Source organism: Populus euphratica, unplaced genomic scaffold, assembly GCF_000495115.2.
Source record: "Populus euphratica unplaced genomic scaffold, PopEup_1.0 scaffold954.1, whole genome shotgun sequence".
NCBI lineage: Eukaryota > Viridiplantae > Streptophyta > Magnoliopsida > Malpighiales > Salicaceae > Populus > Populus euphratica.
Genome location: NW_011500367.1, coordinates 118,642 through 130,177, shown reverse-complemented (window position 1 = coordinate 130,177; position 11,536 = coordinate 118,642). Strand labels below are relative to the sequence as shown.

The 11,536-nt window shown below is 29.4% G+C and overlaps 1 protein-coding gene across 1 annotated transcript; it reads left to right on the top strand.

Annotated features, from left to right (window-relative positions):
• Nucleotides 1-8,632: 8,632 nt before the first annotated feature.
• LOC105114110 (double-stranded RNA-binding protein 1-like) lies at nucleotides 8,633-11,224 on the top strand. Its single transcript, XM_011010535.1, has 4 exons — nucleotides 8,633-9,020; nucleotides 9,337-9,483; nucleotides 10,455-10,690; nucleotides 10,817-11,224. Exons 1-4 carry the CDS (start codon nucleotides 8,759-8,761, stop codon nucleotides 11,033-11,035), a joined length of 864 nt encoding a protein of 287 aa, XP_011008837.1. The 5' UTR covers nucleotides 8,633-8,758; the 3' UTR covers nucleotides 11,036-11,224.
• The last annotated feature ends 312 nt before the right edge of the window (nucleotides 11,225-11,536 follow it).

Below are 11,536 nucleotides of genomic sequence, written 5' to 3'. Positions count from 1 at the left end.
TATAATGATTTTTTTCTAAAATTATTGTTTTTAAGTACATGGAATAAAAAATAATAAAATTAAATTCAATTAAAAAAAATCTAACCAAACTTGTAAACTAGAACAACTTTGATTACCCTAACAAATAGATAAATTATTTTAACTATGTAAAAAAATAAAAAAAATAAATTATAAAATTTAATTTTCAATTACATCGATATTAAAAAAATAATTTTTTAAAAAAATAATAACAAAAAATTAAAAAAAGTGAAAAAAAGAATATTAAAAAATAACAAAAACAAATTTTAAAACAATAATAACAAAAAAAATTTAAAAGTAAAAAAAATACATTGTGGATTAATTGTAATCCACAATATATATATATATATTTTGAAAGGTGAACAAAAATTATAGTTTTTTTTTTAATTTGTAACTCGATGACAAATACATTGATTCTTGAAGCAATAGATGTAAATATTATAAAACGATATTAAAATATAATTAAAGAGGTACAATTTATAACCTTTAATGTAATAAAACGTCATTCTTCATAAAAGAAAGAAAGAAATGTGTGATTTAATTCATTCATGTGGGGGATATTGAGATTTTTTAAAATAAAATATGGTTAATGGACATATTTAAGGATAGATTTAAAGTGGGTTTCACTCATTTTTAAAATTAAAACATTGTTGAAAATTATTTTTTTATAAAAATTATTTAACAAGGAATATTAAAATAATTAAAATAAATTATAAATAAATAAAAAATTAATCTAAAAATCATTGATTGACATGTTTATTAAAACCCAAAAATTTATATCACATAGAAAATATACATGGTTGTTTTGAAGTTTATTTAAAGGAAAGTTGCAAGGATATAAATAAACCTAAATAATGTAATATAGATTTAGCCTACATGCAAGTGTTTGGCTCAACTCGAGGTAGGGTCTTAAGTCCCAAGTCTTGTATTTAGATTTGGATTAGTGTTTTTGCTAACCTATTTCTGGTATTTTGTTTATTATTATAAAGTAATTTTGTGGCCTTTAGAGAACTAATTTTGCTAACTTATTATTTGGTTTAGTTAAGTCTATGAATTTGATCAGTTTTCATCTGGGAGAGGTTTTTTATACCTCTCAAGTTAATTATGTATTTATAAAAGATAATCAAAGCTAATTATGATGAGAATTAATTTTTTTATCAGTTTTAGTTTGAAAATTCAGTATAAAATAAAATGGGGTGAAAGAAGAGTTTTGAACATTATTTTCCCAAAATTTCTAAACATTTCCTAGCATCAAATCTTTAGTTTTTTTTTTACCTTTTAAAATTTATTTTAAAGATTTCTTTTCTAAATCTAGAGCTTATTTCAACGTTGGTTAATATACTTTATTTCTTGCTTAATTCCTTTTTTATTTATGCCCTGGCTCGGTCTTTTTAATTCCTGCGTGTCTATACTCACACGTGCTACTCCACCTTACCATTCAAGCACCTTACCTCGACTCCACATTACCTTTGAAGTTGTTTTACTTGTTTTGATGATGATATTGATACTTAAAAGTTAGATCCCTCCCTCCTTTTTATTTTTATTTTTATTTCTTTTGAGTTCTCAACGTACTTAGATATTTGATTAACTAGATGACTAAAATAGAAACAGGTTAATAAATTTTATTAGATAAATAATTTATTCAATTTTAAAATTTAATTTTATTTATGTTTTGAATTTTAAACCAACCTGCTAAATTGAATCGAACTACATTTAATAAAATATAATAAGCTAATAAATTTTATCAATTTAATATTTTATTTAATTAAATTCAATTAAAAACTTGATTTTTATTCATATTTTGAGCTTCAAATCAACTTACTAGATTGAACTAAATTGAATTTAACAGAATTTAATAACTATGCTTTTGAGAGGAACTAAGTTATTCCATTAAGTTAATACGTTGGATTTGTTAGCCATAAAGTTTTTCTACGTTGGCAGGAGGAATAGTCTTTCAAAGTTTGATACTAACGATAGGAAAGCTTGTTAGAGAAGTTTGGTGGACCATTCACCTCACACTTTGACTTAGAATAAAATATATTTGGTATTGTGTTAATTTTTAAGGTTATAATTTTAAAAAAATTATTTTATAAAAATTATTTTTAATTGAAATTAGTTTAATATTTATGTATATTTAATTAAAACTTTAATTAAAATTAAAGTTAAATAAAAAATAGTTTAATGTATTTTATAAAAAATATTGTTTTGAGGTTATAAAATAACAAAAAAAAAATATTAATACTGATAATTTTTAATTTAAATATTGTTAATTTAACTATTACTATTATATCAATAAATAAATAAATAATACTTTTATATTAAATATTTTTTATTGTTCTATTAACCTATTTATAATTTCATCATGTATGAAATTTATCCAATAAAAATTATAGTTTTCATGATTTTTAGAGCATATAACAAAATTAGATAAAATATCATTAGAAATAAAATTGAAATTACGATTAAATTCTATAAATATTACATCATCATGCATGTGATCTCTTTTTAATTCATGTAATGTTATTAAATAATATTAAATATTAATTTTTTAAATAAAATATAATTAAAAAATTAAATATTTTTATTGAATCAAACACAATCTAATACATTTAAATTTACATCAGATCCAACTTAAGTTTAAATCAGATCCAACCCGAGCAGTAAAATTAAAACATTCTCCATTATATCTGCCTAACGAAGATTGAATTAATTTATTTTTCATGATGTAGAGGTACAGATTATGTGTAGTCAGTGAGAGCGAGAGAAAAAATAATTATAAAAATTACTTTTTATAAATTGAAGTTCGATCTCGATTTTTGAATGAGATTCACATAAAAAAAAGTTAGTAGTAATCAAAAATCAGTATTTGTTTCCAACTGCAGCCGCAATTGCAGTGCCAAATGGGCACTAAATTAAGGAGTTTCTAAACTAGGGCAAACAGTTAATAAGTTATACTACAAGTTTCTTACATCGCTAATTAACCACGCAGATCAAATCATATTGTTGAATTAAAACTAGAAAATATACTTAATTAATTACTAACATGAGCTAGTTGTGGGCTATCCAATTTAAAAGTATTGGAAAACAAAAATATCTCCTTTTTTTAAATATACGTGTTATATATATTTATATGAAAGGTTAGTTTATTTCTATATTTTAAAAGTATTTTTTTAAAAATAATTTTTTATTTTAAATTAATTTTTTTATGTTTTTTCGATCATTTTGATGGGTTAATATTAAAAATAAAATTTAAAAAATAAAAAATATAATTTTGATATATTACTAAATAAAAATTATTTTAAAAAACAACTATTACTACACTTCTAAACATACTCAAAGATTATTAAATATGCTTTTGAAACAATTCCTTTGTGCATGAATATTTATGTGTTTTATTTAATTGAAATAAAATTTGTCTATAATATATGTTTATTGTATTTTGTTGAAAATGTAAATAAGATTACTATTTTACCCTTACAACTTTATATTTTTACAATGTTTTAAGACCCGGCCCGGCGGGTCGACCTGGGACCTGGTTGACCAGGGTCTGTGGCCGGGATGGGTTTAAGCAAAAAACAGTCTGGGAATTGACCTAGTTAGACCTGGTCGACACGGGACTCGTCCGGCCTTGCCAAACCTGGCTGAGACCTGGGTTTAATTTTTTTATATCCTCATGTTCGAAACGACATCATTTTGGGCTTTTATAATTGAAAAGCCAAAATAACAAGAGTAGAGGGACGAGCGCATTGCAAAGCAACAAAAGTGAGAAGAAGACCTAATTAATTCCAAGAAATCATTAAACCCATTTCACTCTCAGTCGCGAAGAAGAGCAGAAGACTCTTGAATCCTTGATTGCCATTTCAATTCTAAGCATAAGGTTAGATGAGTTTTTACTTGTTTCTTTCTTCTTTCGCCTTTCACTATCCTCTATTTCATTTTCTTCTCTATGTTGAACTTGTAGGATAGTATAACAGTGGCATCAATTCTTCCTTCTGTTGACCCATCGGTTCTTCCCTCTGTTCACCCATCAATTTTTCCCACTGTTCACCCATCGATTCTTCCCACAAGTATGTATCTCATTTTCTTTGTTCTTCTATTTTTCTACAACTTCAAATGGTCAAATACATGTTTGTTTGCTCTGAATATTGTTGTGAATACTGCTATGAAATGTGAATATTTCATTCGTTAATTTTTGTAGCTGTGAATATTTTACAAGTAGCTGTGAATGTTGTTGTTAATTTTGGCTGTCTTTGTTTTTTTACTTCTGCTTAAGTTGATATTGGTTGTCCTGTCCCTATTCGTTTGCTTCTGCTTCTGCTTCTGTTGATGCTTAAATTGAATCAGAATTTGAGACTATCCCCATGTTAATTTGCTCACTGAAAAAGAACTAGCAGTTTTATTTTTTATTTTATCCATGTTGGCCATTTTAGTTTTTTGTAATATTGATATATCAATTTTATGGATGGTGTTGACCATTTTAGTTTTCTGTGATGTTGATATAATGGATTAGTTATTATTGAACTACAATTATGAGAATTTGGGTGGGTTGGCCATTTACTGTTTTCCTGTTCAATTTTCAATTTTTAGTTGTGAGAATTTGGATTAGTTATTTCAGTTTTCAGTTTTCTTGTTTGTTTACTTCTGCTTAAGTTGATATAATGAAATCAGAATTTTGTTATAGAAATGAATTGAAACTTTAATTATGGTAGTAATCTTATAAAGTATGTCAGGTCCTTAAAATGTCTTCACATGATGGTAGTACTCCAAGTAGTGATCCTTCAATGGCTCAATCATCTCAACCTTCAATTTCCATGTCAAGTGGTAGTAGAGGAAGAACAGATTTGACATGGGGTCATTGTAGAGAAGCTCCTGAACTTAGTGTTGGATGTAAAAAAACTAAATTAGTATGTTTATATTGTGCTAAAGTATTTACGGGTGGTGACTTTAATCGATTTAAGCAACATTTAGCTGGAGTTAAAGAAGAAGTTGAACAATGTCATAAATGTCCTCTTGATGTTCGACATCAAATGCTTTTGAACCTTAAAGAAAATGTTAACAAAAAAAAAAGTTAGAGAAATGCAAGCAGATTTCAATCCATTTAATGCACAACAAAGGGAGCATGAAGAGATGATGATTAGGCAATTAGAAGATGATGATGGTGATGATGATGAGGAGGAGGAAGATGAGGATGTCAATAATAAAAAAAACATATGTCACCACCAAAGGTTGCAAAAAAGAAAAAGATTCAAAGCACCAATACTATAAAACAATCAACTGCAAGTTATAGAAAGCAGAAAAAATCTACAACATTAAGGAAATATTTCATGTCGATAACAACTCCTGGTGCTTAAAAGTCACTTCAGAATTATTGGCAAAGAAAAGAAGTAGTTGAACGGTGTGATTTTACTTTAGCGAAGTGGATGTTTGATGCATATGTGCCATTTAATGTTGTTAACTCTGTGTATTATCAGCATGCTATAGATGCTTTAATAGCCATGGGTCCTGGTTATAAAGGACTAAACTTGCATGCTATTCGTGATTATTATTTGGCAAAAGCAGTTGATAAAGTGAAATTTATATTAAGAGTTATCGAGAGATTTAGAAGAAGACTGGTTGCACATTAATAGCTGATGGATGGACAGATAAGAAGAGGAGGATTTTAATTAACTTCTTAGTATATTGTCTTAAAGGAACAGTTTTTTGAAGACCATAGATGTATCAAATGTCTCAAAGACTGTTAGATTATTGTATTAGTTGTTTAAAGAGGTTGTTTTGTATTTTGGGGTAGAAAATATTATGCATATGGTGACTGATAATGCTGCAAATTATGTTGTTGCTGGCAGGTTATTGATGGAAGAATTTCTTTCAATATTTTGGTCTTCTTGTGCTGCTCATTGCATCAACCTCATACTCTAGGATATTGGTAAATTGCAATCAATTTGTTGTGTTGTTGAGTATGCTTTTGGTATCACAAAGTATATTTATAATCATTGTTATCCATTGTATTTGATGAGGAAGTTCATTGGAGGAAAAACAATACTTCGTCCAGCTCCTACTCATTTTGCCACTAATTTCATTGCATTGCAAAGAAATTTAACTCATAAAGATGAGTTGAGAGCTATGGTGACATCTAGGGAATGAGTCTTATTTGCTTATGCTAAAAATATCAAAGGAAAGAAGTTTATTGAGAGTGTGCTAGACTCTTTGTTTTGGGAAAAATATGCAATAATTGTGCGAATGAGTTAACCTTTAGTTCGAGTTCTACGATTGGTTAATGGTGATGATAGACCTTCAATGGGATATTTGTAAGATGCTATTTATCATACAAAATAAGAAATGATGAGGAGATTTCAAAAGAGAAAGCCTAGAGTGAAACCTTTCACAAACATTATCAATAATCAATGGAATGACTAATTTTATATAAATATTTATGCAGCGACATTTTAGTTGAATCCTTGATTTTAATATGATACAAATATAATGGATAAACATATGAGCACCATTTCTGGACTTCTAGATGTTCTTGAGAAGTATGCACATGGAAATCTACCATTGCAAAGTAAGATTACAAGTGACATGAAATTTTTTAGGAATGCTGAATATGACTTTGAACAAGTGTCCACAATAAATAATCGCACCCTTATGCCTCCAGGTATATAATTTTTATATTTAAAAATATTTTTTTTGACATAGTCTTATAGTTTTACTTATTATTTTTTTGTATAGATGAATGGTGGATGACATATGGAACCAGCACTCCAAATCAATAACAATTGGCTATACGAGTGTTAAGTCAAACTTGTAGTTCTTCAGGATGTGAGAGAAATTGGAGTATGTTTGAACATATTCATTCCAAAAAGAGAAATAGATTGGAGCACCAAAGGTTTAATGACCTTGTTTACGTCCACTGCAATCTAAGATTGAAACAAAAGTATTTTTCTTTTCTCTAATTCCTTAAATTTTATTTTATCTTGTTTAGTAGCATTATTAATGCTTATATTATGTTTACCTTCACATTTAATATATAGGAATTATTAGAAAGGATGAAATTATGATCCAATTAATGTTGAGATAATTTTTGACATTGAAAATTGGATAGTTGAAGATCGCCCATTAATCTTGACAGCAAAAAAAGTAGAGAGTTTTCACCAAGCTCTTTCGACTATGACCATATAAGATACTTTAGATGATGATAATTAATGATTGATTATTTAGTGATGAATATTATTTAAAATAAAGTATTATTTAATACATAATATTTATTTGTTAATTATGTTTGGAATGTAGATGTCATAAATGTTAATGAGATTGAAGATGATTGTGATGATGGAGTTTCAAAAGAATATGTTGATGATTTATTAGGTGTTGACGAGATTGACTCATTTCCATCGACATTTGATCCAAATTTTGCTCCTATGGACTCAGAAGAACTTAATGTGTTCATTCAACAAAAGTGAATATGTTGTTGATTTAGAATTTATGTTGCTGAATGTTTTGTTTAAAATATTTTAGAATTTATGTTGTTGCTTGTTGGATGTTTTGTTTAAAATATTTTAGAATTTATATTTGGTTTGTGTTTTGGATATTGAATTAAATTTATATTGTTGGTTTAAAATTTAAATTTGGTTTATGTAAGTGTTGCATTGTAAATTTGTAATTAGTTAGATATTTTATATAGGTTTTTTTTTGGGTTGACCCGTCTGACCCGTGACCTGATTACTGAACCGGGTCGATGACCGAGTTGGGTTTTAAAACTATATATTTTTACAATAAATTACCTTATATCAAATTATATTTATCAAATAATATAATATATTTATTAACAAATTAAATTATATAAAATATTGTTTATTAGATTATTAAAGTCACTAAAAAAACAAGTTAACTGCCTAAATTCATTTCCTGGCTAACACGTGTTGTAGCTATCAAAAACATTATTATTACTACGCTGCTGTGAGAGGGAGTTTTTTTTCTTATTAACATAGAAAAAGAGTGCCGAGTTTTTTTTTTCATCAAGAAAAAATTAATTATAAATTAAAAAGTTAATAATTGTATTTAATAAAATAAATTAAAAATTATATATATAAATAATAAATAATAATAAATCTATTGATTACATCCAAATATATCTGAAGTGATTTATTATTTATATAACCAATGTTAAGGAGGTAAAAAATAGCTTGGAAGACCTAATTAAAAGAAAAAAAAAATTCGAGGTGGTCAACAACTTCCATATCAAGTTTCTTTAATGTATAAGATAATTATTGATAAAAATAAATAAAAATAATACTTTAATCTAAACTTAATAAACAACTATTCAAATTAACCTAAAAGTTTATAGAAAGTTATTTTATTTGATATGTAATGCATATGATATAAAACCCTTATCCAAGATTATAACATATGTTATTTTTTTATTAATAATAAATAATAATTATAAAATAAATATCTATATAGATACCCACAGCATAACAGATAAAGTATGGAAATTATCTATACCAAAAATATACAGCATAGATATAAAGAAGACGACCCGTGACTACCCAGTTTGGATGAATCAAACTTGACATTTTCTCTCGAAAAACATCAGAAACGAAAAAGAAAAGAGACCTTCCTTCCCCAGGAAGGGAATTGATTGACAAAAAGACACAGCACACGTGCGTGTCTTTATATATATATATATATGATCACTCACAGGCGAAGGCAATAATAACGAAAGAAAGAGAGAGTGGAAGGACGCATGAATAATAAGAGAGCAATGTACAAATCAAAGCTGCAACAACTGTGCCAGCAGAGAGGATGGGGGATCCCTACCTATGAAGTCACTAAAGAGGGACAGGAGCACAGCCCTCACTTTTATGCCACTGTCACCGTCGACGCCACCCTCTTTTCCACTCCTTTCCCCTCTTCTTCCACCAAGAAAGCTCAGAACGACGCTGCTAAGCTCGCCTACAACTACTTCTCCGACCACCCTCGCCCTTCCTCCTCCTCCCCCCTTAATGGTAATTGAATCCCTTTTTTTTCTTCATTTCTTCCCTTTTTTGTACTTCCTTGTGCTTTAATTGCACTGTATCAGATATTTTAAAGACTTTATAGGCTTTGTTTTTAATGAAATGAAATTATTTTGTAAAGTCATGTTTGATTAAGAATGAATGCTTGCATAAGAACGCTTGCTTCTTATAATTTATTTATTTTTCGTTGATAGAATGTATGGACTGATGCCTGTAATCATGAAGCTTTTTATGATAAATCATTCTAGTTGTGCCTATGCTTATTTACACTGCATCAAGAAATGAAGAAACTGATGTTATGCTGAAGTTTCTGCAGACTGTTCGGGTGGAAGTGCTGGGAAGAATACTTGTCCATCTCCCGGAGGGAAATTGGAATTAAACCTAGAAGATGCAAATCGAACTCCCCTGTCAAATAAAACCGGGGCAGTTGCCAAGACTGATGAGAGTTTTGGAGGTGAGAGCGAATTTAGTTTTGATTTTTTCTTCCTTACAAAATCATTACCGTTTCTTAGTGCTGGAGTGGAGTCAGTTGGATGTGCTTGATACTCATGGTTGCATTCCAAAACGGCAATAGGTTTTCCTCCCTAAATTGACAGGCACGAAAACAGGTTATATGCACAGTATCTAGAAATTTTTTTTGCTAAATCAGTTGTTTTTATGTCGTCAAAAGATTAACCAGCCTCCTTTAAGAAAACAAAAAAATTGTTCGTATTCAGTTTATGAGAAAAATGAAAGGAACTAAATACTTACCATAACCACATGGCTGAGCTGCCAAATATAACAGAGTTTATGAAAATTCTTGATTGTTGAAGATGGGTTAGATCACGAATCTTGCTTTCCAGCCATACTTGTGGTGAATGGACTCTTCCCCATGCCCAAATCTCAACAACTAGAGCTAGAAGAAGTCCTTTTAAGATGCTACTAAGCTTGCTCTGATGACTTCTCTTGTGTCTATTTCCCTTGTGTCTCATTCAATACTTTTTTTTTTTGGGAATATAGAATGGAGGAAAACATAAGAACTTCTACTTCAATTGTTCTATCAGTCCTTTCTTTGTTTATTATTGTTATTGTATTTTCTCTGTACTCAGTTGTGCCTTGCTTGGCTGTTGAGAATCTGCTGCCTGTAATCAAAATCATTGTTTTGTAATTGGGTAATTTAATTCATTTGGTAGCTTATAGGTTTGCATTGTATAGTATAAAAGGGGAAAGGAGGGACTTTTATATTTAACGCGCTGTTGATTGCGAAGTTATTGCAGCAAATGAGAAACTGAATTCTGATTGAAGGAGGTAGTAGCATCAACTGACCATGGAAACCTGATATTGAATCACCTTATTTTGTGTCTTCAATAACGCCCCTGTTTATTTTGTGCTTTCATGACAAGTCAGTATTTGACACATGCATCTGAATTTTCTCCTGGCTTACAGGTATGCTGCACTTGTTTAAAAACCAGCTGCAAACGTATGCTCAAAAGAGAAATTTCAGTCTACCTGTGTATTCTTGTGAGCGTGTGGGTCCTCCTCATGCTATTCGCTTTAAGTGCAAGGTCACACTGAATGGACAAACCTATGAGAGTCGGGAATATTTTCCCACATTGAGCAAAGCTGAAAATGCAGCTGCAAAAGCTGCATTGATGTCATTGTTGCCAAATGGAGTTGAAGAGGTTATTTTTCTAAATCAACTCCTTGTGGAGATGCAAAAATCTGTTGGTTACGCATGCAATTTTTGTGTTTGTATCTTTTAAACACATGATTACACTTCTTTATGTAATTTATTGTTTTCTTTTTAGGATGAGTCTGGCTATAAGAATCTTTTACAAGATATGGCTCAGAGAGAAGGTTGTGGTTTACCAACTTATTGTACAGAGAAATCTGGTGAAGCTCATGCGCCTACTTTCATTTCAACAGTGGTGATAGATGGAGTGACTTTTACTGGAAAAGAAGCAAGAACCAAGAAGCAAGCTGAGATGAGTGCAGCAAAGACTGCATACACAGCTCGAAGACGTTGACTGGTGCTCAATGGGGATGCGGGTTTATGTTATGTATTTATGCATATCCATGGCAGATGTGCGCATGCATATGACACCATAGAACAGAGTACAGATATTCAAACGTTTTTTACTATCTTAGAGTACAAGTCGGTAAGTCAGGATAGAGAGTAACTCAAACTTGCGTCTTCTTGCTATTTTAGATGATTTAGCATGAATAATACCTACCTCCAAGTAGAAGCTTTTACTGTGATTTAAGATGAACTCACAAAAATCTTAAATGTAGTGGTGTTACTCAACTGGGTGGCCACGAGATGAGACCGCTCCACTGAGGGAGGAGGTCACCGCAAGGTTACTCTATAGTTTTGTTGAAGAATAGAAAACCATTCCTAGTTTCAGAACCTTCTTTTGATGTCATTTTCTACCTGTTTGTATATTCTAACGGGCCAATATATTTATCGAATGCTTTCTTGTCTGCTTTCCAATTCCAGAGAAAAGATTTGCTGGTTTCAACTGATGATC

Bases quoted from the DNA above. Each gene is read 5' to 3' on its own strand.
- LOC105114110 (XM_011010535.1), top strand. From the start codon at position 8,759: ATGAATAATAAGAGAGCAATGTACAAATCAAAGCTGCAACAACTGTGC. The intron at 9,484-10,454 runs GTGAGAGCGAAT...CCTGGCTTACAG, and splicing joins GACTGATGAGAGTTTTGGAG to GTATGCTGCACTTGTTTAAA. The intron at 10,691-10,816 runs GTTATTTTTCTA...TTTTCTTTTTAG, and splicing joins TGCCAAATGGAGTTGAAGAG to GATGAGTCTGGCTATAAGAA.